This window comes from Pelodiscus sinensis, chromosome 4, assembly GCF_049634645.1.
Source record: "Pelodiscus sinensis isolate JC-2024 chromosome 4, ASM4963464v1, whole genome shotgun sequence".
Classification (NCBI taxonomy): domain Eukaryota; kingdom Metazoa; phylum Chordata; order Testudines; family Trionychidae; genus Pelodiscus; species Pelodiscus sinensis.
Window position 1 is genome coordinate 24,118,012 of NC_134714.1, and position 26,443 is coordinate 24,144,454.

The 26,443-nt window shown below is 44.6% G+C and overlaps 1 protein-coding gene across 1 annotated transcript in view; it reads left to right on the forward strand.

Annotated features, from left to right (window-relative positions):
* Positions 1–25,865, forward strand: part of DEGS2 (delta 4-desaturase, sphingolipid 2) — a 34,787-nt gene extending 8,922 nt beyond the window's left edge. Inside the window, exons 2-3 of the mRNA XM_075926574.1 lie at positions 8,103–8,845; positions 25,550–25,865. Coding sequence (XP_075782689.1) covers positions 8,103–8,845; positions 25,550–25,696 — 890 coding nt within the window. The 3' untranslated portion in view covers positions 25,697–25,865. The remainder of the gene's footprint in view (positions 1–8,102; positions 8,846–25,549) is intronic.
* The last annotated feature ends 578 nt before the right edge of the window (positions 25,866–26,443 follow it).

Below are 26,443 nucleotides of genomic sequence, written 5' to 3' on the forward strand. Positions count from 1 at the left end.
ATCATACGTTATTTGATGCAGGATAACTTGCTGGGGGTTGTGGATGAAAGAAGAGATTAAAACACAAATTGGATTTGCTTATTCAAAATATATTGGCTTTGATCCTTCTTCCATATAAATACTAGATCAATTAAAGGGTGCAGCTGTGTTGTAAGGTTAAGTAGTCTGTTTTTTGGTGCCACTTGTTTGTTCTGGCAGGACGTTGTTTCATTGTGACTTCAAGTTTATTTCAAAGGGCACTGTCCTGGAGGCTGAGGTGTCATGGGTTTTTTTTAACCTTGAAAGCCTGGTTTGAAAAGGAATGTCCTTACGTCCAAGTGTAACACCAACAGGGGCAACCGAACCTGGCACGGCCCACCTGGAGCGTAGGTCATGAACCTCTACTGCTTGAGCTAAAAGCTAGCTGGCTTTCAGCTAAGGCTGTAAAGCAAACTCATTCTTTCTCTCTCTGAAAGTGATCAAAGTGAACCACACCCAGTAAGTACATAAGTTGCACAAGCATGTTGCTGCTATTGTCATCTACTCATGGGTAAAAGTAAAGAGGAACATGAGAGAATAAAACTTTTCCCTCTGCTAAACAAAGGTATAGTTCCCCTGGCTTTGGGTAATGCTGCTTATCTAGAGCCGTACAACCTCCCTTCTATTTTCTCTCTAATGTGCATAGCAATGCCACTATAAACATTAAATATGTGATGTGAGCAGGCTTCTCATGTCAGCAAGGAGAAATTGCCCTGCTGTTAAGCCACTGGCAGGCCTGATTGGATCTTCACCTCTTGTTCTGCATGCAAGAATGGACCAGTTAGTCAGATCTCTGATACAACATTAGGGGGAGCCCAAAGGAAAAGATCAAGAACAAGGGAGTCACTGCTATAAGTAGCCTTGGTACACATCAGTTCCACACTAAAGTTATTGATGCTTGTAGGAACTGATGCATTATAAGCCCTCTCATTCTCCACTCTTAAGTCACACCAAAAAAAAACCCACCCAAACTTGCACAAATGAAAGTCACACTCAGAAAAAAATTCCTCGCTTTAAGTTGTTTCACTATAAGTCTAAATGTTTTTTTGGAATGTATCTTGGACTTCTAGCAAAGACAGCCTGTAACCATTAGCAGATTTTATCTGTGACTAATATTTCTTGCCATTCTGAAAATGAAAAATCTCTGTTTGAAGTTATATTCCTATCCTGCACCCTTTTGACTGAGGGGTCTTAGCAGCAGGAAGACAGTAATTCTACTGCACTAGTTTAGCATATAACACACAGGTAATAAGATGACTGACTAATAAACTGCAGTACAGGCAGTCCCCGGGTTACATACAAGATAGGGACTGTAGGTTTGTTCTTAAGTTGAATCTGTATGTAAGTCGGAACTGGCATCCAGATTCAGCCGCTGCTGAAACTGACCAGCGGCTGACTACAGGAAGCCCGAGGCAGAGTTGCTCTGCCCCGGGCTTCCTGGAATCAGCCGCTGATCAGTTTCAACAGGCTGAATCTGGACGCCAGTTCTTACATACAGATTCAACTTAAGAACCCCAGGCGTCCCCAAGTCAGCTGCTGCTGAAACTGATCAGCGGCTGATTCCAGGAAGCCGGGGCAGAGCAACTCTGCCTCGGGCTTTCTGTAGTCAGCGCTGGTCAGTTTCAGCAGTGGCTGACTTGGGGACGCCTGGGGCAGAGCAGCTTGGGTGCTGCTGGGTTGCTCCAGTAGCGCCACTCCTCGGCGCTACTGGAGCAACCCAGCAGCACCCAAGCTGCTCTGCCCCAGGTGTCCTGATTCAGCTGCTGCTGAAACTGACCAGCAGTGGCTGAATCAGGACGCCTGGGGCAGAGCAGCTGGGGTGCTGCCAGGTTGGTCCAGTAGCGCCCAGAGCGGCACTATGGGACCAACCGGCAGCGCCCCAGCTGCTGTACCACAGGCGTCCGGAGCAAAGCCTCGGAGCACGGGGGCAGTGGCTATCCTGCTGCTCACGTGCTCCGCAGCTTTGCTCCCCGTCTCCCTGGTCTGCTGGTCTCCAGCAGACCAGGGAGACGGGGAGCGAAGCCTCTGAGGACGCTGGCAGCGGGACAGCCGCGGCGCGTCTGGGCTGTCCACTGCCCGCGTGCTCCCCGGCTTTGCTCCCCGTCTCCCTGGTCTGGGGAGACGTGGAGCAAAGCCACGGAGCACGCAGGCAGTGGACAGCCCAGACGCGCCGTGGCTGTCCCGCTGCCGGTGTCCTCAGAGGCTTTGCTTCCTGTCTCCCTGGTCTGCTGGTTTCCAGCAGACCACGGAGACGGGCAGCAAACCCCGTTCGTAACTGCGGATCCGACCCAAGTCGGATCCGCGTAACTCAGGGACTGCCTGTATTTTCAAAACCATTTTTGACTAGGGTGACCTCCATGAACAGCTACCAGTTAATGTCTTATAGCCAACTAATGTGCCTCATTCTGACCCGTTTAAAGGGAGTGCTAGGGTAAACTTCCTTAACTGTGTGATAGTTGAATTAAAATAAATAAGTGAAGATATTTTGTTTCCCATGGACAAAGAACAGCCATTTACTTCACTGCGACCTTCACTGCATAAGGTGAACGGGTGGGGGGAGAAACCTAGAGAGAGAGAAAAAAAAAGTAAGCTGTCCATGAAAAAGCATAATGCCTGGAGCAGGCTTCCTTTGAATACAAGATGGGAGGGAGGCAACGTCTCTCCATTTTTAAAAATGCAGTGCAGCTTTCCTTTCAACTGTGCAATGCAAGTAGCCAGAAGATGGTGACTAAACCAGCACTAGTCAGCCGCTAATCCAGTATTGTAATGTTTGAGTCAAAAATCCTGAAGGGGAATGTCCTTGGTGTTAAAAATCTGTTAGGCTGTGACTGGTACCAGAGGTTTCACGTGATACAAACCCTATTTAAGCAAAAAGCAAATTGAGGTAGGATCTGACCCAGCATCCCTCTGAGCTACTCTTGCTCTGTCGGTACCAAAATATCACCTACCATGAAGGATGTTTAATTAAGTTGCTATGCAGCAGCAAACATCTGAAGAAGGGAGTTGTATTTCACAAAAGCTTATGCCCTAATAAATTGGTTAGTCTTTAAAATTCCCTTGTCTACTTTTACTGAAAGACTAACACAGCTACCCCTCTGAAACCTATTAAAATATTAGATTTCTTCATGTAGTGCTGCACAAGTTATTCAAGTAATCTTATAGGAGACTCTTAAAGAACCAATGTTTGTTTAGGACACAGAGGACTGATAGCTGTTGTTCTTTGGCCTGTGTGGCTGCCTAACATCCATGACAAGTTAACCATGGTGGTATCAAAGGCTCTGAATGTGTGTATTAGTTTTAGAGGTGAAAACATTGTTATTTCTTCCTGTGCCTTGTGGGATACCTTAGCCCAATTCATAGATAAATGTTGACTCTGTTACGCCCACTTTAAATTCTTCTTAGTCAACAGATCTCATTCATCTGCATATTTTTTTAATTATTTATAGTTAAACTACAATGATCAGTGATTGATATAAAAGGTAAACTTCATCCCTCAGAACAGTCAAAAGCTGAGCCATATTACTGGGGTGGGCCAATACCACTTTGAGGGTCAGATCTGGTTATCCAGGGTTAGCCCCTGTCTGATGGAGTGTCCTGATCCATGCCACTTCCTGCCACTCCCATTGGTGGAAATGGCGATCGGCAGACAATGGGAGCTGCAACTGCCCATACCTGTGGAGGCACAGGTAAATACAGTAGCAATGGCCTGCCAGGGCTAACCCTGGTGAATAGCCACCGTTTTATTGCCCATCTCTGCTCATTTCCATGGGCCATGATGTTTTCCATAGGTTGAGCAACAAAGTAATGAATACTTTGTATGTGCTATGCTCATAAACCAGGGGGCCTTTAAAAGCCTCATATCTTGTTTTTTCTGCTTTGTCAGTTCTGCAATCCCAGCTATTCTTTTCCATTAATTTTCTGGTAGTGCAATAATGCCAGAGGAGACTAAAGGATGTGAAAAATAGTCAATAAATGTTTGGCAGAATTAACCCAAGAACAAACTTTCTGTGCCACTATTATGCCAATATTTACCATAGGTTTTCTCCTATACCGTGTCTCTGAAGTTAACTACAATCTTATTCCTGAGCTAAATGTATGCAAATAGTAAGGTACTTGTATTACAAGAACATAGTGGCTGTGTCTACATTGGCAAGATTTTGCGCAAAAGTGGCTGCTTTTGCGCAAAATCCTACCGCCTGTCGACACTGGCCGCGAGTATTTGCACAAGAATACTGACATTCTAATGTACGAAATCAGTGCTTCTTGCGCAAATACTCTGATGCTCCCACTCAGGAATAAGCCCGCTTGCACAAGAGGCCAGTGTAGACAGGCAATGTTAATTTATTGCACAAGAAAGCCCGATGGCTAAAATGGCCATCGGAGTTTTCTTGCGCAAGAGAGCATCTACACTGGCGCAGATGCTTTTGCGCAAAAGCACATGCCAGTGTAGATGCTCTGTTTTTCCGTTAAAAGTATTTGCGCAAAATCATGCCAGTGTAGATGCAGCCAGTAAGTACAGTCAGTAAAGCTGATTGTACTGACTGTAAGCATGGCTTGATCAAAGTTGCTTTTAGGTGTGGTTGGTCCCTGCATTTTAGTGCAATATACTGTATTTTGCCCAATCTGACAACCTCTACCTCTTAAATATATATATGCAAAAATATTCTAAGCCACTAAGCAGTTTTAAAATAAGACCTGACAAGCATCTGAAGATGCTTTCCTTTTAATACATAAGTAGACACTTTTCCTGTGGCTGTTCTTGTTAGTTAGAAATGCATTGTATGTGATTTAATGCCTGCCTCCAATGGGCCATCTGACCAAAAGGACTGCATGATGCCATCCTTTAGGATGCGATGTTATGGAAGGCATTGTGTCTTAAATGCTGCTAGCTGACTGGGTATTGAGAAATGATCTTATGTCATATTAAAATCTATTCACTTTATCTGAAATCAGAATGTGGCAGTTCACATGTGTTTATACAGCACTTAATAAAAGGGGTCCTGGTCTGACTAGTGATCTTTTTAAAAAGTGATTTTACAAGCTGCTCCAGGCTGGGTGCATCTTCCTGTATATTTGTACAGTGCCCAGCACAATGGGGCCTCTGGGAACCTCCATTATAAATAATACTGAATTACTGAGATCAGACACATCTACGCTATTTAACAATCTTTATTTTAGTACAAAACATCTATATCCTGTATATGTTACACCTGTCACTGCTGCCAAGGTCGCAAGACTCATTTGCACTGCCTCTGATGTTTACAGTATCCACAGCAGCAGTGTTCCACACCTTCATAATCTGATGTCAATGAAATGGCAAATGTGATGTAATGGTCAGATGACATTTACTAGTACTAGTTACAAAATTCACCCATTAGTCAGTGTGGACACACATGCACTTTGCAGCCACAGTTCGCAGATTAAGGAACTGATCCGCAGTATTCCCCATGGGTGTTATAGTAACTGATGTATAGTGCAGAAATAAAAAGGATCCAAAGATGGGTGATAAGGACAGGAAAAGATAGAAATGATATAGGATCTCTTTAAAGAGGGTATAATAGGAGGCTATAATAAAATGCAATAGAAAAGATAAATTGAACATTCTTCCCCCTTTCAAATCGAGTGGACATTCAATAAAACCAGAAGGCTTTGTATTTTAAACCGATAAAAGAAAATACATCTTTACATAAGTAACCCATGAATTCATTGCTTCATATGCTGAGGGAAAGAGCTCTTCATGATTCAAGATCAGATTACTTGGCATAGGTGAGAACATTGAGGCTACGTCTAGACTACATCCCTTTTTCGTAAAAGGGATGTAAATTATATGTATCACAATTGCTAATGAAGCGAGGATTTAAATCTCCCCCGCTTCATTAGCATAAAAATGGCTGCCACTTTTTTTCGACACGGAGCTTTGTCAGAAAAAAGCGCCAGTCTAGACGCTGATCTTGCGGAAAATAAAGCCTTTTCCGAAAGATCCCTTATTTCATAGAGGGATAAGGGATCTTTCGGAAAAGGCTTTATTTTCCTTTAAGCATATGGTATTGTATCACTGGATTACAGTGGCAATTCCACAATTCTAGGTCCACTTAAATTGGTGGGACTCCTTGTGTCAGGGTTGCAGAGCCAGGTTCTTATTCAGGTTACTAATTTAGCTCCTCTTTATCCCTTCACAACCAATCCCACCCAATCGACCTTCTAGCTCTTAAGGAAGAATAGTAGAGGGCCAAGATTTCCCCACAATACAGTCAAATTATTTTTATTGTCGTAAAGACCTAAATCATACCTTACAGAATGTGTAATGCCCCCTGGAAGAATCTGAATGAATGATCCTTATGTAAACCATATGATGGTTGTTTCTTTGATAGTATTGTTGCTATTAAAGTGCATGATGGTCCATGAATGCCCATAGTTCCTGTTATGGGCCTTAGAGTGGCAAATACTTTGCATTTATATGGCACCTTCTTCCAAGGATTTCAGTATTAGCTAACAGCTAGAATTAATTGGAAATGTTGAGTACAGTCTTTCACTAAACACTGTTGGCTGTGTCTACACTGGGCCACTTATTCCGGAAAATCAGCCGCTTTTCCGGAATAAGCTGCGAGCTGTCTACACTGGCCCTTGAATTTCCGGAAAAGCAACGATGCTCTACTGTACAAAATCAGCTGCTATTTCGGAAAAAACTATTCTGCTCCCGCTCGGGCATAAGTCCTTATTCCAGAACACTGTTCCGGAAAAGGGCCAGTGTAGACAGCCCAGTAGTCTTTTCCGGAAAAAAGCCCCGATCGCGAAAATGGCGATCGGGGCTCTTTTCCGGAAAAGCGCGTCTACATTGGCCACAGACGCTTTTCCGGAAAAAGGGCTTTTCCGGAAAAGCAGCCTGCCAATGTAGACGCTCCTTTTCCGGAAAAACTGAAAACGGAATAGTATTCCGTTTTAAGCAGTTCCGGAAATTCATGCCAGTGTAGACACAGCCTGTGGGTTAGCAGTTACAATAGAACTTCTTATAGATACACCCCAAAAGAGGAAAGTGCTAAATAGGACACTCTGACCAATGAAAGGTGTATGTTGCCAAATACTTCCGATATAAAAGACATATAATATGTTCCTACTATATAACAAATGCCTTTGTAATGATTTTTAAGGGAGTAGCTGCAAATATTGAGAACTACTTACATTGGATTGGATAAAGCATTAGTAAAATGTTCAAGATTGAAGCCTGTAGAACTAGCCCAAGGAATGCATCAGATGCCTTGGCACCAAGGAAAGATATTGCAATCAGAGCCACATCAGATTATTTGGGGGTTTTATGTATGGCATTCATACTTGTCCCTGTTGTACAATGTTAGTAAGGCTAATGACTATGAAGATGTGGAAAGCTACCTTTTAGCTTCCTTCCTTTCTGCTGATAATTATAGCATTGGTTTCTCTTATGATGTCATTGCACACAAGGACTGATTGTGATGTAACCATTTGGTGATTTTAAAAAGGTCAGATCAATGAGTAAAAGGCTTGAGTGTTTTCCCTTTATTAGGTCTGTACAAAAGAGCACAAAGGCTTGGTCTAGGAATGTATTTTGTGTCCAGTATTCTGTCCCCATGCTAGCACCTGTGGTTTGTGGGTTATCAAAATACCTCTGTCTCCTTTGGGGTCCATTCAATGGGTCTAATATCAATCTGTCACTTTTCAGCTCTGGATAATGGCAATCAGATCAGATGAGGCAACCAGGGAAGTGATTCACTTGACACAAGATGCTCCTGTGGTTTTTACTCGGTGGCCCTTGACATACAATCAAAATTCCACTCTCCACTTCCCCAATGCACATGGTATTGGGGACCAGATATGCAGGCTATCCCAAATAGTACACTTGCTCAAAAAAGGTTTGGTATAGGATAAGTGTTTGAAACTACTCTTTCAGTAGGGTTTGTGCACATTATGTGAGTGTAACACTGTTCCTAGTTCTGCAAAACTAGGGCCCTGTGCATATTCTTTTAATGGAAGAAATTAGAGACGAATGCAAGTGGTGATCATGCTTACTTACCTGATACTTAATGAGTTTTTTGTTTTTTGTTTCCCTTCAGCCAAATATCCAACCATTAAATCTTTAATGGGACCAGATCCCCACTTAAAATGGATTGTGTCTGGAATGGTGTTGACACAGCTTCTAGCTTGCTACTTGGTGAAAGATTTATCTTGGAAATGGATTTTCTTTTGGGCTTATGCTTTTGGGGGCTGCATTAATCACTCAATGGCGCTAGCGATCCATGATATTTCACACAATGTTGCCTTTGGTAACAAGCAGACTAAGTGGAATAGATGGTTTGCAGTGTTTGCCAACCTGCCAATTGGGCTTCCTTACTCTGCCTCCTTCAAGAAATACCACATTGACCATCACCGGTACCTTGGTGGAGATACTTTGGATGTGGATATTCCAACCGACTTTGAAGGCTGGTTCTTTTGCACGCCCTTCCGGAAACTTATTTGGGTCATCCTCCAACCATTCTTCTATGGCCTGAGACCTCTTTATGTGAATCCCAAAACTGTTACTCAGATGGAAATATTTAATGCCCTGATACAGTTCTCTATTGATTTTATAATCTACTACCTATGGGGCCTGAAGCCTGTTATTTACTTAATAGCAGGTTCCTTACTTTGCATGGGTTTGCATCCTATTGCTGGGCACTTCATAGCAGAACATTACACGTTCTTAAAAGGCTACGAAACCTATTCTTATTATGGACCTCTCAACTGGATCACCTTTAATGCAGGCTACCATATGGAGCACCATGACTTCCCAAGCATTCCTGGGTGCAAGCTGCCAATGGTAAGTATAGATGTTATAACTGAAGTGGATCACTGTGATACTTTCTAGAGCAGTTTAATTTGGCATGGCATGTATTCTAGCAATAGCCACTTTTAAGTAAGGCTAAAGCATATCTTTCAACCCACCAAAAGGCTCTTGTGCAAGAAAATAGAAGTCAGAGCCAAAACTGGGGAAGGGTGCAAGAGGGCTTAACAATATTATATTAACTTTTTTTGCATGAAAAACATTACCCATAGCTTCAGCTTAAGTTTTGCCTCTTCAGCTTATTGTGGTACATAGTACATATGCAGTGGTGGAAATAAGATGAGTAGGTTTTATGGGATGGAGGTATATCTAGGTCTAAAATAGTGCCCTTCATATATGGGCCCTGAGCCTTCGGGGCCTCATCCGGCCTTCGGTTCCTCATCCCTGCTTCAGTTCTTGCTTTTCCAGACTGAAGAGTCCCAGTCTTTTTAATCTCTCCTCATATGGATGCTGATCCTTACCCCAAACAATTTCTGTTGCCCCTATCTTTACCTTCTCAAAACCCACTGTATCTTTTTTAGATGGGGCAATCACATCTGCCACTCAGCATCAAGATGTGGCCATAACAAGACTTTATATAGAGGCAACAATATTTTCTGTCTTATCTATTTATTTCCTAATGATTCCCAATATTCTGTTACCTGTTGTAGATGTTTAGGGAACTATCAAACAATGATTCCAATATTTCTTGAGTGGTAATAGCTAAGTTAGACCCCATCACTTTGTATGTATAAACTTAAACAAGTAGTCTAGTAGCACCTTAAAGACTAACAAAACATGTAGATGGTGGTATGAGCTTTCTTGGGTGCGACCCACTTTGTGTACTCTGTGTTACTCAATCTTGGGGGGGTTTTGTGGTTTTTTTTTTTAAAAGATCTTTGTCACTCTTTGCAGTCAGCTTTTGAGTAATTTTGTATCATCTGCAAACTTTGCCATTTCATTATTTACCTCTTTTTCAAGATCATTTGTGATTACGCTATGTCTACACTGCCGGGGAATTTCAGAAAAAGATACGCAAATTGCGAAAAAGAGACACAAAGAGGTTTCTCCAACATTTGGCCCATCTAAAATGAGGAATACAGGGATGCTGAAAGAATGTGTCCACTTTTTTGGAAACTGTCCCAAAAAAGAAGACGTGTTCCCTGGACGCGGTAGAGTTTTTCCTGGATACCAGTCTAGACATAGCCTTTGTTGAAGAACACCAGTCTCAATAGAGACTCTTTGCTTCCTATCTTTCAAGTGAAGTACGGGGCAATGTTTGCATGATCATGTAACAATCTTTCCATTATAAGGACAGCCTTTTGTTATCTTAATCCTCTGCCTCCCTCTGTTTATAAACAAACACCCTGATGCAAAGGCAAAGCTGGGAGCTGCACAAGCTCTGTTGTAGTTATGAGCTGGGTCTGGGGCTAGTGATGCGCTTTAAGCCGATCTCAAGTATGAAATTCAGGGGTTTAAACTTGGGGGGGGGGGAGACTCTAGTCTCCTAGTGCCCCCTAAATGGTGCCCCGGGTGAGAGAAAAGGGTTGGATGACAGAACTAGTTGAGACTCATGGACTTACGTGGAAGCATGTCTCATTGGTAAGTCAGAGTATACAGTCTATGTTATGATGAAATAAAACTTTAAGAGTTTGTTATAATGTTGGAGCTGGTGGTCTTTGGGTGGACATTTTTACAAAACTCATTTTTTCCAAGGGTGTGTGTTTAGTGTAAAAAAACACCTTTGACTTAAATTCAGTTTTGACTTGTCAGATTATTCTTTACTCTTCAGTTAACAAAAGCCTCCAAAACATAGAAGACCAATTAGAAGAAAACAAAATTAATGTTCACAGGGAAAATATTTGTTCAAGCAGCCCAATTTCACAAAATTCACAACAGTAGCAAATGTATCTTTGCTTCTAATCTCTATTTTAGCAGTAAGATCTGACCACCTAGTGCATCCCCAACTCAAAAGCAATGATGATAGACTAGTGAGCTTACAGCTAACACTCAAGGGGATAGCTCCTGGCCCTTAATCATATGGAACTTTTGTGGGCAGGACAAAACCAGTGGAAGAAGCTGTTGGAACAGGCCAAATGTGTAGGTGCTAAGATATCTATGGCATATATGCAAAGTGGTTAATAAGCACCTAACCAGGGCTTTAGACACTAATAGATCAAAGATTAACATGCTGCACCTGCTCCAGGGAGCTGGTCTAAGAATGATGTGATATAGCACAGGGTACAAGTATGGCAACAGTTGGAGGGACCATGGTGTACGTCAGGGGTGGGGAACCTTTTTTGTAGGCCACTGACCCACAGGAAAAAAAAATCAGTTGGGGGAGGAGCAGGGAGGTTGCACACAAGTGAGAAGCAAAAAAGAAAAACTAAACCCTTGCTGATGTGGCCCCTGACTGAGACAGACACACCCCACATTCTCTTTGTATACCAGAGCCTAGGGAGGCCCAGGCTAGTAGATTGTGTGCTCCAGCTCCATGGTGGGGGAGCTGGTGTGCCAGGGTGGGCTCCCCATTGCTTGGGAGGAGCTCTGAGCCTTAGGGGCTGGACCCAGGCAAGCTGAGGGCTGCATCTGGCCCCGGGCCTTAGGTTCCCCACTCCTGGTATACACATTCTGCACTGGTTCACTTGGAGCAGGCTGGCTACAATGGAATGAGTGGTCCTTTTGGAGCACTCCGCTGCATGGGTTTGAAAAATTGATTTGCTGAATAAACTATTTGCATGTAGGAACATCTCTTGAAATAACTTATTTCATAAGCTCTACCTAGCTGCAGCGATCACCTTGGAATTGTTGACTTCTCTAGGCCCTTTAGGTGTAGAATCCCTGGCTTCTTCAACATGTACAAAACAGGAACAGTTGGTGTGAATATGATCAGGTTTCACAATGCAGAAACAAGGGACTAAGTGGACCTTGTACTGCACTTTGATTTGTTTATCAGAAATTGATAGTTAGCTTCATCTGCTACCACAGATGGCTCATTCAGAATGTCCCAAGTAACATGTTTACCGTTGGAAAAATCTGCATCGCTGTGACCCTAGAAAGATCTCTGAATAGAAACAGGAAATATTAGGCTATGCTGTAACCTAGAAGCTGTTAAAATGGGAGCCTCATAGGACGTTAACCGAACTCTATTCTTTAAGGAGATGTGAGATGACTGCTTTTCTAGTATACAGTGAAAGTAAGTTCCTGTCCTTTAAGTATCAGTTTAACTGCTAAAGCAGGGGTGGGCAAAAGGGACTCCAATCCAGCCTGTGGAGGCCCTGCTGCTCCCCCACCCCCAGGCCAGTTAGAATCTGGGCGCAAGGGAGCCCATGAAACTTCCTCCCGCCCTGTGAGCAGCATGCATCTCTTCAAGCAGTGCGCGGCGCTTCACAGGGCAGGAGGAGACGTCACATGCTTCCTCACCCTCAAGCCATGATTGGCCTGGAAGCAGGAGGAGCGTGCGAAGTTTCCTCCACCCTGCCCTGCGTGGAGCGTGCCATACGCTTGCGCAGGGTGGGGGGAAGGCGAGGGAAGCTTCGCACAGCTTCCCTGCCCCCAGGCCAATCAGGACTTGGAGGTGGGAATTACAGGGGCGGCTTTAGGAAGTGCGGGGCCCAATTCGAACAGTTTTGGCGGGGCCTCACCACCCAGGATTTTTTGTTGAGCGCAAAAAAAAACCCACCCATGCCCCCATAACCACACACAAATATCACATCAGAAGTAGATCTGATCAAAATGTATATCAATATAGTTGAACATTTTCAAAAAAAAATGCCATCTTTTATTATGCAAAATTTTACACAAAATTAAATCAGTTGCCTTAAGTGCAGGTCAAATATTTTCAACTGCAAGCTATCCAATCTTTTCAATAAAGTTTAAAGTTTGATTTTTAAAAAGTTACCAGAGAGTGTTGCAGTTTTGTTACATTGATTTACTTTTTCAATAGCAAAAATGGAGTTTAAGAAAGTGTCAGTTCTGTGGTCAAATTCCAGTCCTTTGTGATTTCAGCACCAATGATTTCACTAGGTAATATGGTACCTCACCACCATTGCCTCCTTTGCACTGCCTTTCAACACATTGCATGTTGAGCCCAAGGTCAGTCTACACAAGATTTTAATCAATGATTTTTGCTCAAGCGATCACTGAGACAAGACAAGGACTCTCAATTGATTCTAGTCAGCTCTGCCTTTAAACACTTTTAAGTGTCAGATATAACTGAGGACTCCCAAATAGACTCTACACCACCAGAAATAAAACCTGTTTCCATCTTCTGTGACTTTCAGTTAGATGTGACTCACTAGCCTCTGCTTAGAGTTCAAGCTATGATAGACCCTAAGTCAGGTCATATTAAGTTCAGGTCTTTTAATCATACAATATGGATAACAACATTTCATTCTCCCAGTTCCAAGTTTTAAGTGAATTTCAAACCAAAAGAGCCAAAATTGATCACCTTGACACAGCAAGTGTTTCTACAGATCTCTGTGGCAAAGTAAGTATGTCTATATAAATAAGGTCTGCTTGTGAAGCCTTTTCTTACAGTTGATTAACAGATGGCAGTAGATAGCTCGTTCAGACCACTGGCTGATAATAGTTAGTCACCCTGACCAGTCATTAACCATAGTCATAGACTCACCCTACTCTCCATTGTCTTTATGATTCTCTGATGACCTGTGACAAAAAAGGAAAGGGAAACTGAAGGGAGAGACCTCTCTAAATTCTCCAAAGAGCAGTATTGCCAACCCAAAAATCACAAGGAACACCTACACAAAGTTATGAGAATGGTCTACAAATCATAAGTTTTTAAAAAAAAATAAAACATGTTGGATTTTTATTGCCCTTTTGTTTCTTGAGTATTTAGGGTTCATGTTTTAAAGCTTTCCTCTTTAGCTGTAAAGCCCAGAAATAGAGAACTTTTTAAAAATGAAACCTGAGATTCCTACATAATCAATTGACTCCAGGCTTTTAGCAAAACACCAAGGGTATGTCTAAACTCGCGGCTTCTTGCGCAAGTAATATGCAAATGAGGCTAAGCGTGGAATATCGCCCAGCCTCATTTGCATACCTAATGAGCCACCTTTTTTTCAGAAGAGGCTTTTGCGCAAGAAGGAGCGTCTAAACTGCCCCTTCTTGAGCAAGAAAAACCCCTCTTGCGCAATGCCGTTCTTCCTGAAAAGTAATAGGTGTAACGGCATTGCGCAAGAGGGTTTTTCTTGTGCAAGAAGGGGCAGTGTAGACGCTCCTTCTTGCGCAAAAGCCTCTCCTGAAAAAAAATGGTGGCTTATTAGGTATGCAAATCAGGCTCAGCAATATTCCATCCTTAGCCTCAGTTGTATATTACTCGCGCAAGAAGCCGTGAGTGTAGACATAGCCCAAATGTTTTGAGACTCATGATAAAACAATGGAGGAATTCTTGTGAGCCCATGCTTTGCCCACAGTATAAATACAAAAAACCAATATCTTCTCCAGTATCTCATTAGGATGTTTAGTGAATTCAACAGCTCCTGATATGAACAGGTATCAACCTAGTTTTTCATATTTGAGATGGGTTACCAGGAATCATACATGACAATATGAAATCTTTCCACTCTCAAGTCAGCATATTCACAAAGCACCTATAATTTTGATCCATGCATTTATTGGATAGTGAAAGAGAAAGGAGGGGAATTAGTGTAGATAAATGTTCAAATAAAAAAAAAAGCCTGAAAGAATTAGGACTGGGTTCCTACATCTCACATTCAGAACTGACTAGGACACTTATGACCAGATTTTCAAAGGTGTGTAAAGATCAAATAGATATCTTTGAAGATCCGAGTTGGCAACTGTCTCTTTAGGAGATTAATTACCTTTGAAAATCTGAGCTTAGATTTCCAAGTCCAATTTTCAAAAGTGACTTGAGTCACTCAAGTGCTTTTGAAAATTTTAACTGGGGGCCTAAAGAGAGAAAAATAGACAAAAGGCAGGAGATATGGTATTCCTTTTAAAAACGTGTGACATCTATTTTTAACTACATTTTATATTATTTTTCTCCCAGGGGCAACTGAACCCTCCAGCCCCCTCACTAGGCCACGCCCCCCCCCGTAGATCTATCATCTTATGCATGTGCAAGATCTGTGAGAACTGTCCCATGAATCTGCAGTTAGCGTCTCTGGCACCTGCTTCTAAGTGGCGTCTCAATGTTGCCACATTCACCTCCAAAGAGGGGGATTCCCAAAGCAGGCCCTTTGGGATTCCCAATGGGCCCACTTCCCAGGGCTCATTGATCTTGGATCTGGCTTCCATCCCCTTTGTAGCTGCCCAGGGGTGCTCACCTTCCGCCTTATACATTTCCACCTCATTCACCCCACAGGGCCAGTCTCCACCTCACTCGTCCTAGGGACTATTCTACCAAGACGTAATACAAAGTTTCCATGTAAAAAGGCTCAATACAAAGCTAAAAACTTCAATGAGAGAATGATTAATACAGAGATGTGTCTACATCTGCTGCAGGGAGACACCTCTGCCTGCCACCACCCCTCTCCCTCAGAGTCTACAGCCCCATCGCAAAGCAGGGAAGAGGAAAAAAAGAGTGAGGCCCATCCAATGGGACTGAAGCAGTCATGAGCAAGCCATGCCCGGGAGCCATTCTCCTGTCCATTGCTGGTGCAGTGTTGCTTCATGCACGCTGAAATGCAGTCACCTTTAGGGTGGGCTGGACAGCTGTTTATCACCTTCACAAGGTTTCAGGCAGGGGGCAGTGCGGGCCGCCTTCCTGCAGAGCCTCCATCAGAACTACTGTGCCCTCCTGGCTTAGGAAAAGAATAAACAGGAGGATTGGAAATTAACCCACCCCGTCTCACGTCACCTAGGCAGGGAATGAGCCATCTACATTAGGCCCCAGATGGAGTATCATGTCCAGTTCTGGGCATCACATTTCAGGAAACATGGAGAAACTGGAGAAAGTTCAGAGAAGATCAACACAAATGATGAAAGGTCTAGAGAACATGAGGTATGAGGCAAGGCTGAAGGAATTGGCCTTGTTTACCTTGGAAAAGAGAAGACTGAAAAGGGACCGAAAGCTGAGAGCAGCTTTCAAGTATCTAAAAGAGTATCATGAGGAGGAAGAAAAATTGTCCTCCTTGGCCTCTGAGGTTAGGATGAGAAGCAATGGGCTTAAATTGCAGCAAGGGAAGCTTAGGTTGGACATTAGGGCTGTGTCCAGACTCAGGGGTTTTTTCGGGAAAAGTAGCCTTTTTCCGAAAAAACTTCCCCTGCGTCCAGACTCAAGCCGCGTTCTTTCGAAATTAAATCGAAAGAACGCGGCTTTTCTTTCGATGGCGGTAAACCTCATTTCACGAGGAAGAACGCCTTCTTTCGAAAGTTCCTCTTTCGAAAGAAGGCGTTCTTCAATGTAAATAGGGCATCTTCAAAAGAGAGCATCCAGACTCACTGGATGCTTTCTTTTGAAAAAGCAAGCCGCTTTTTCGAAAGTTCAATGTGCAGTCTAGACGCTCTCTTTCGAAAGAGGCTTGCAGTCTAGACATAGCCTAGGAAAAACTTCCTGCCTGTCAGGGTGGTTAAACACTGGAATAAATTGCTTAGGGAGATTGCAGAATCTCCTCATTGGAGATATTTAAGACCAGGTTAGACAGACACCTGTCAGGGATGAGCTAGGGCAACTCAACTTTGGAAGCCCCAGGGGCCACACTGATACTTACAGAACATGTGGAGGGCCTCAACTTAAGTGTGGTTGCATATGCAAGCAAATATATACAAATAGCTTCTCTCCCACTGACAGGCATGAATACAAAGATTAAGGCAAGACTACACAACACACAGGCCCCATTTAAGTCAGTTGTGCTGATATTAATAAAATGCAATATTTACCCGATTTCTACCCATGTGACAGCACTTTCCATGAGCAATGACAGTCCGAGAATTTAACTACTAAAACACATAAACAGAAGAACATTACACTGACTACTTTTTTGTTTTGGCTCCCACTTGCCGGCCACGTGTTGATCCCCACATAAACCCAAACTGTACCACGGGGAGCAAACAAACTGGCTGTGGGCAGCATACCAAGTTATTAATAAATATATTTAAACCTTTACCTTTTCTCTCTGATGCCATGTCTCCTCTCCTTGCTCCATCATCTCCTCTGGTGCCTGCTGCCCCCCCAACTCCTCACCCTCCTCTGCTGTCCTGACTCCTGCCCTTCTCACTGCCCTCAGCCCTCCTGTGACCTGCCCCCCTCCACCAGCCCTTTACTCCCCCCTGTGCCCACTCCTCCAGTAGCCCCACTCTGATCAAGTGAGCTACCCCTCCTCATCCCCTCTCCTAACACCTCCGTCTACACACCTGCCCTGCCTCTCTCCTCTGGTGCTAGTCCCTCCCCTGCAGGTGTCTGCCCTTCTGCTTCACCCCAGAATCCCCTGGCACCTGCACCTCCCCTTAGCCCTGCACCCTCCTGGTGCCTCCCCCTTCCCTTACTGCCCCTGTCCCTTTTGCCCTCTTTTTCCCGGATGCCCACCCCCTCACCACTCTGCCCCGTTCCCCTCCTGCCCCTCTGTGCCCTCACATGACTTGCTCCATCCCCATGTTTCTCATGCCCACCCCTTCTTTCAAACCTTCTCCCAGCACCTCCCCCTCCCCCAATGCCCTTCCCCTCTCCTGTCCTCTCCCAGCATTACTCTGTCCCCCCCTCCCACTGACACCTCCCCTCCTGCCCTTTCCCTCATTGTCTGCACTTGGCCGCCTGCCATTTGTCTCTTGGTGCCTTCCCCTTTCTTCCCCTTCCCCTCCCCCTCCCCACAAGCCCCTTTTCCTTCCCCTTCCCCTCCCGCACAAGCCCCTTTCCCTTCCCCTCCCCCTCCCCCGCTGCACAAGCCCCTTCCCTACCTTCTGCCTTCCACGTTGCAGGGCTGGAGTCTGCACTCAGGCCCCGGAGTCAGAACCCAGAAACAGTCACGCAACATGAGTCTGAGTAGTTTTAAAATCCTGGGCGTGACGTCATGCCACGCCCAGGCCCCGCCCACCTGCAACACCACAAATGCCAGCATCAGGTGGTGAGGGGGAGCCGCACATAGTAGAGACGGTCCAGGGCCAAGGGGGATGCGCTGGGGGAACACGCGGAGAGAGGCGGGGGGGGGGGGGGAGGTTCGGGGCCTGCTCCAGGCAGAGCCAGGGGAGAGACTCAGCTCCACAAATTGGTGGAGCAGGGCCCTGGGCTCTGAATTGTAATGCTGGCTGGCACTTCTGGGTTCAGGGGCGCGGGGCCCGATTCTGTCGAATCGGCCTAAGGCCGGCCCTGGGGGAAGCGCATGACATCTCCTCCTGCCCTGCAAGCAGAATGTGTACTTTGAAGTGCCGTGTGCTCCTCACAGGGTAGGGGTAGGGTGGGAGGAGGCTTTGTGTGCTTACCCCCACCCTCAGGCCAATCAGGGCCTGGGGGCGGGGGATTGTATGAAGCCTCTTCCCACCCTGCCACGGGCATGGTGCCTAGTGGGAAGGGGGTGGAAAGGGGCTCCCCCACTCCCAGACCTATTATGGTCTGGGGGTAGGGAAGCCCAGAAGCATTCTGGCCCTGCTCCTTCTGGATTAGGTCCCACTCCTTCCGGACAAACATTTTTGAAGTGACCCCTGGCCAAAAATTATTGCCCACCCCGTGCTAACGGCTGTCTAGCCCTTGGGCAATTTTTCCCCCTATCAAAATTAATATTGAAGTCACTTCTAACCAGGGGTAAAAAAAAAAAAATCCATTCTACTTATCGGTAGTGAAAATGCTCCAAATTATAAGGGTAGAGAAGAGCTGCATATCATTAGAAAAAAGGGTCTGTTGTTACAGTGGGTATTGCTTCAGGAAAAGGAGTTATTCATTAAACTTGTGGGGGAAATACAGGGTAGGGTGTGACAAATAACTCGCAGTTATGCTTGTTTGGATCCCAAATTAACCTGATAGCAGGAGCAGTGGAATTAACTAGCTTTTGAACGGTTACATATTTTATGCATACCTTGGAATTAGCACATGGCACACAACTATCTAACGTAACTTTATCACTGTCCATGTCCTCCCTCTTTCCTTAGACTTTCAGGAGTTTATGGCAAGGACCTTATGTTGTTGTGTTTACATAGTATCTAACCCAAACGGACTGCTGCAACACTCATTTTAGAAGATGAGTACAGCTGGAGTAAAACATTTGGAACTGCAATAGCACCTAGGAGCATCATGCATGGCCCTGTACTAGGTGATGTACAAACTGAACAAGATTGTCCCTACTCCAAAGTGCTTGTAAGCAGTGTAAGAGAAGAAACATCAGGTGGTCAAAGGGGAGTTCAAGCAAACAATGAGTCAGAACAAGTTAGGATAAGCATGGGCCTTAACCCACCAACAACTAGTCATCACATTTTTTGTAGACATTTGGGCAATGCTTCTGGCTTCCATAGAGCCTTCCCATGTGACACCATCGACTCTCTATGAACACTGATAAGTTAAGCCTCGCACCAGCCCTATGAGGAAAGGAAGGGTTAGTATCCCCACTTGGCAGAAGGGAGTGTGTGTGTGTGTGTGGGGGGGGGGGGGGGCGGCGGAGACACAGCTGTAAAATAACTTGCCCAAAATACTGCTAGAAGCTGGTGGCGCAGCCAGGAGAAGGATTCAGGAGTTGATTCCCAATACTTCAGTCACAATGCCCTCATTTTTCTGTGAGATAACGGTGATGAAATCAAATGAAATGTAGTAATTGAGGGCTCTAGTCTATAGCAGGTAATGAAGATGAGGATAGGTAACTTCTAACTTACTCATTAGGCCAAAGTACATTTTGTAGCAGTTGGTCAGGTTTTTATTTTAAAACTTGCATGAACATACTTTTCTTTGTCTAACTCAGTATACATGATTCATGTTCTGTAATGCTGTTAGCTCACAGAACAACCCAGGCTAGGTGTTTTCATGTTGGATTTCTTTGTGGGGCAGCTTGACAACTATTACAAAGGAGAACTGTGTAGAACTTAGTTGCTTTTATTTCATTACACTTTCCACTCTGTCATGATTCAGGAAACATTAGGCCATCAAACTTAACCCTGAGTGTGCTGGTATTTTTCCTAGCTAATCAGTGTTTAGGATAGGGAGTATATACAGCTGCTATCTTTAAATGCTGAATAAAAAGTTGGGAAATTAGTGTTTAGAAACCCAGATGATAACTTGAACCATCCAAACATAGAAATGTTGTCTGCATGTAGATACTTCCTTAAATCTGCTACAACACCACAAACAGATTCTTAAGGTAAGGTTTCCAAAGCTGAGTACTTTGTTCTCTGTCTCTATTGGAACCAACCCTAGAGCTGTGTTGGTGCAGACCCTCATCTGCTGGGGTCTGTTACAGGACTGCCATTCTTAACTCAACTGGTGAGAGAAAACTCTTTACACAGCCCCACTAGATCTGCCACTTCAGCTTGCCATTTTGCCCTCCTGCAACAGTGAGACTACACCAAATCATTTTAGGGTGTCTTTTGGGGACCAATCCTATAGAGCCAGGCTTCACTCTCCAAACCAGTGGATTTGGGGAGCTGTAACACCCTCTTCCCTATGCACAGTGGAACAATGTTGGGAAAGCTTCCTGAAGCATTAATGCTGTTCCTGTTTGGATTTAGGCAGAAACAGTTTTGACTAGGATCTAACTTTGCTGGAAGCATATTTTACTGAAACCAGTATTTGGTGTGCCTATTATCTGGAGGCACTTCTACATGAGATACTACAAGCATGTTGGGGACCATACAATTCTGGGCACACTCAACTTGTGTAGTGTGCACTGGTTTAAATAGTTACTGTCAGGCCCCGTGATGAACACAACTGGCTTTGTTCAACTCCCTTTAGAATGTGGGCAGGAGTTTGTCAATTAAGCAAGACTGTCTCATGGGAGAGGAGCACAATGTAAAGAGAAGCCTGATGTCTGTTGAATAATTAAACAGCCTGTGCCCATACCGCTGTGGCATACAGAGGAAATCTCAGTGCTTCGGATGTGGTGGTTCTGCTCAACAGGCCTCAGTCCTTATGGAACCTCTGCTTTAGCATGAAGTGAGGGAGGAGTGGTGAAGAGAAATATGCTGTTAGCAGAGTAGACTAATAGCAATATCACAGTGTCGACTCACCATTGCGCACCTCCTGCTGGTTGCTCTGGGAAATCAGCTTTCATCAAGAGGGCATCGCCTCCTGGCTAGCGTCTCCCTCATCTGCACTCACGTTCTGGACCTGCGTCGCTCCCAGACTGTGGCTTGCTCTTTGGGACACTGTCTTCCAGCAGCACCCCTTGCAATAGTCTTTCAGGGGGTGAGGTTATCAGCAGCTCTTCATCTAGTATCTGCCACCATGGCCAACTGCAGCCTTAGTCTAGCCCTCGCTTCAGGGGCAAGCCAAAATCCTTCCAGGCCTCACAATAGTGGTGGCAGCTGTCTACACTGGTGCGATCTTGCACCAGAGATGTACAAATAAGGCTAAGCATGGAATATTGCTGAGCCTCATTTGCATATCTGAGCCACTATTTTTTGCAGAAGAAGCTCTTGTGCCAGAAGGAGCAGTCTACACTGCCCCTTCTTGCGCAAGAAAAATCCTCTTGTGCAATGCCGTTATTCCTGAAACTAATCAGCATTGCATAAGAGGGTTTTCTTGCACAAGAAGGGGCAGTGTAGATAGCTCCTTCTGGCACAAGAGCCTCTTCTGCAAAAAAAAATGGCAGCTCATTAGATATGCAAATGAGGCTCAGCAATATTCCATGCTTAGCCTCATTTGCATATCTCTGGCACAAGATTGCACCAGTGTGAGGGGACCTCAGGCCCGCATACTACTCTGGGTCCTGACCCAGGGACCCTCTGGCAGCAGCCTTGTCCTGCCCTTCTCTACTCCCCTTTCCTGTCTCTTATTTCCTGAACTATTTCCTCTATGACTCTTTACACCCTCCTGGCCCTTGTGGCAAGACCAGCAGCCTGGCAAGCATCAGGCAGGAGCCTCCACCTCTAGCCCCCTGAGCCTGCCCAGCATTGCTCTCCTGAAGGTGCTTCTCCAGGAACCAGACCCAGCACCTTTCTTGGTCAGGGCCTGCCTAACCACGCTCTGCTGAGTAGGTTCTTTTATACAGGGCTGTCACAGAAAGCTGCACCCTGAATGGCTACTTAAAAGCCTCTCCCTCATTGGCCAGGGCTCTGTGCAGGCTCCCTCCAGCCTGTATTTATCCCTTTCCACACGGGGGAACAGTTGCCCCACCACAAGCATGTAAAACCAAGCCCCTGTTTATTGAGGGACATTTAAAAAGATGCCCATGGCACTACTGCAAGGGAAAGGCTGTTACTTGATATCCTGGCTGAATCAGTTTACATAAAATACTCTCCCTAGTTTCACAAACGCAATTGCATTTCTTCCCCAGCGGTGGCTGCATTTCAGAGGAGAGGGAGATGATCTAATAGCTTTAAAGCAATGTTTTTCCAAGTTGTCCGCAGATCCACTCTGTGAAAGCTGCTTCCTGGCCTCTCCTGTTTGTGTATTTACTGGATCTGCAGCTACGGAGCTTCGTGGTTGCCATTGACTGCGGTTTGCCATTTGTAGCCCAGAGGAGCTGCGGGACGCAGTGTGGACTGTGCTGCTTCTTCCTGCAGCTCCCCTAGGCTGCAAATGGCAAACCACAGCCAATGGGAGCCACAAGGCTCCGTGGCTGCGGAGCTGGTAAATCAGGGGTGGGCAATAATTTTTGGTGGGGGCCACACTTTTCTGTGGAGGACATGTGGGGTCTTGGATAGAGGTTGAATGCAGAAGGGCGCATGGGGTAAGGAACCGGGGTGCAGGAGAGAGTGTGGGGTTTGAGAGGGACTTTGGGTGAAAGAGGGGGTTGTGATCTAGGTCAGAGAACTGCGGTGTAGAGTCAGGGAGGGAGTGTGGGTGCAGGAAAAGATTCTGGCCTGGGTAAAGGAGGGGGTACAGCAGTAATCTTCAACCTTCTTAACCACAAGATCACTTTCTCAATTTGTGCAATCTAAGATCTACCTCAAACCCAAACACCCTTACTCCACTTCCTTCCCACCCTTTTGAGGCTTGACTCCTGCTCCACCCCTTTTCCGAGGCTTCCCCCCGTTCACTCCATCCCCCATCCTCACTCACTTTCACTAGGCTGGGGTAGGGAATAGGGGATGCAGGCTCTGGTCTTGGGCCAAGAGGTTTGAAGAGTGTGAGGGACTCTGGACTTAGCCAAGGGTTGGGGATTAGGGTCCAGGAGGGGGTTCTGGCCAAAGTCCCCAGCTGACTCCAGCTCGGTGCAGCACTGCCTCTTGGAAACGCTGCTGCCATGGCATTTCAAAAAGGGGTTGGGTTCTGGAGTGGCTTTGGGGATAGGCCATTTGCCTGGGTAGTACAGGGTGCTGGGTTCAAGTCTAGCTCTCTCTGGGAGTAGCTGGACCACTAGCACAGGCTGATTCCCATATTAGGAAGGCAAGATAAGGGACCTGCTGAAGGTAGGGAGGTGGAGTATGAACTCCAGGATAGGGCATCAGCCTCTGGAGCACAGGGTGATGGGCTGGGATCCACCCACCCAGACAGCAGCCTTTCAAAGGGGCAGAATTGTGGGAGCCTGGGATTAGCTGCTGACCCCAGCTCCATGCAGTGTTGCCCCTTGGAAATGCTGCTGCCACAGTGTTTCAAAGAGGCAGCAGTAGCACTAGGGGAGCCCAGGATCAGCTGCAGTCCACAGTGAGCTGCCATTTTGAAATGCAGTTGCAACGTTTCAAAGGGGCAGTGCCACGGAAGCACCTGTGATTAACACATTAATTGTACTCTGTGATAATTGCAGGCGTTAACACATGTTAATTGATAGCTCTAGTTCTAATACTACAAGGAGTCCAGTGGCACTTTAAAGACTAATATAATTATGCCATCATAAAATTGTTACTTTTTAAGGTGCCACCAAACTCGCTGTTGTTTTTTGCTGAAACAGACTAACCTGGCTACGTCTGAAGCCTGTTCTACTATTGCAGCTCAGTCCTGCACAGTAGTTATAAAATGCAACATGAAGAATCTTTTCTAATGGCAACCATAGCATTTTACAACATGGCAGAACGTGATAACGAGAACGTAACCCTGGTGTCCTGCAACACTATCTTGTGGGAAATGGGTATTGTTTATAAGGCTTATAGATTGCTTTCAGCCTTTGCATTTATTTAGCTCTGTTTATCCAAATCATTACTAACAGTCACTTCCTCATCACTTGCGTGTTAGGAATGCATTACACAATACATGGTAAAAGAGAAATATAAAAAGAGGTACATGAATTTACAATGGGAGGAACATAGTTACACTTTAACTTTAGCAGACTTTCTTAAACCCATTCACTGAAGGTCAAAAGCCTGCATATAAATGGCTCCCTGGGAAGACTGGCTCATAAAAATCAAAGTTTAAATGCGGGAAGGAACGGGGGAATGTTTATTGCATTCAGCATCCTCACTGACTTCCTAAATAGTGCCCTTTAATTAGTCGGTAAATAATGTTCTGGAAGGAAACCTGCTTTTAGCTCTGCAGCTTTCCCTGGGACACTATAGCCTTTGTCTAAAGGGCTGAGTTAAATTTTTAAAACATCTGCCTAGGTAAGAATGATCTTGGCAGTTTTGTGCAAGTGTACAGCAGATCCACTGATTTTCTCATTGCTACACTGAAGTACATGCAGAAACAGTGGGGTGAGCTGTAATAGCAACTCTAGCACTACTCTATTGCTAATGCTAACCTTGCTATAGTCCCCCCAATTCCATATATTTTTAAAATTGCTTCCTTTTCATGCTGTCCCTACATCCTGCAAAACAAACTCTTCTCTGCCAAAGCTACATTTCAGATCTTTTTCCCCCTAAAAATATTTAAAAATGGCTTTAAAGTCACTTTATATATTATCACTTGAGTTTCATTTACAGCCCCCAAATGAAAACTTAGCTGTCTGAATCGGAAAAGCAGTCTGCATCTAATTACAGCAATAGAGGGGGCAAAGTGACTTTTTGTTGCTCGGAGATCATGTGTGCAGCTAGAATACCAGCTAGTAATGGTGCATAGGGAGAAACAAAACTGTGGCCAAGGCAACACTCTGAACTGGCTTTGCTCTCTCTCTGGATTGAGGCATTTTTCCTGAATCATTAACCATGTTCATAATTGGGTGTCATCCAATATATGAGTTATGCTGTGGTGGAGTCCTGATAGCTCATAACAAGGCCTTGTTTTCCTGATGAATCAGAGTAATTCAGGTATCAAGTTCCCTCCTCAAAACCAGAACATCTCTGAAACCATGTCTACAGGAAAATTTAACTAAATATGCCAGATTAGCTTCAGATTAGGCTAACAGCAACTATTAAATGGGGAACTATGAAAAGGTACAGAATTTAGATGTTATCACTGAAAAGACTTGATTTCTGCATTTTTTTGTTTCTACTTTAAAGAGGTCTGTAGCTGGAATATTTCAGCTATAGCTATAAAGTGGACTGAGTGTTTATTAAAGAGGAAAATAACTAGTTCATTTTTCAGCTAGAAATATTTGAAAATGCTCTAGCATTCAGAGTCATACATCACATTTTGATATGGAATGCTTTTTACTGAAAGACAATGGCGTTGATCTTAAAGTTACATTGGGCAAGTAAGGCACAATCTAAGTTAGATACAGAAGAATCCCTAACAATGCAATGCTGATTACATAGGTCTCTTGTTCATTTCAGGTGAAGAAGATAGCAGCAGAATATTATGACAACCTCCCTCAGCACCAGTCTTGGGTTCGAGTTCTCTGGGATTTTATTTTTGATGACACCATTGGTCCTTATTCACGGATTAAGAGAATATGCAAACTAGCACCCGAAAACCAATAGATTTGCTTTAGCATCTTCATTAATAATGTAAAAAAAAAATCTATTTTTTGTGAACTGAATTTTCAGATATAAGAATGATCTTAATATTTCTATGCACTTACCTTTTCTGTAATACCAAGAGTGGTGAAATATTAAAGCAAACCATAGGCACTGTTTTAAAATACTGTAACTTTTATTCAAAGGCTTTTTTCTTATATAACGTTGTTCTTGGGCAGGCTATCATACATGTATATTTACAGTGAAAGCTTCCTATCTGAACCATCCTCTCTCGCTTGGTGAAACTGTTACATTTTAAATCCAAATTCAACTCCCTCCCACTCTCGTCAGGGCAACGCATGGCTGCAGTGAGATTCACCTTGGGCCCATGCTATGGAGCAAAATGGTTCTAATCATGGGAGGAATGGAGAAAACTTACTTCAAACAGGTGGTTGGTTGGCTTGCCCGTGCAGGTCAATGCAAGCAGGAGGTAGTCTGCATTCAAGAGCAAATTAGACCCTCGGCTTCCTTGTCTAAAGGAGGGCTATGGCTGTATTGTACAAGCGTCTTCAACATTACAGTCGGTGTGCTACAGCTTAGTTTCTGAGCATTGCATCAGGATCAATGGCTGCTTCAGTATTTCTACAGCCTCATGTGGGCTGGGGAAGGCAGGAAAACCTATGGAATCCTCCTGTTGTGAGCAATGCTGCTAGGATTGTCTCCTCTAGGGACTTTCTGCTCTGGAAAGTGAGTGTAAAAATGAACAGGGAA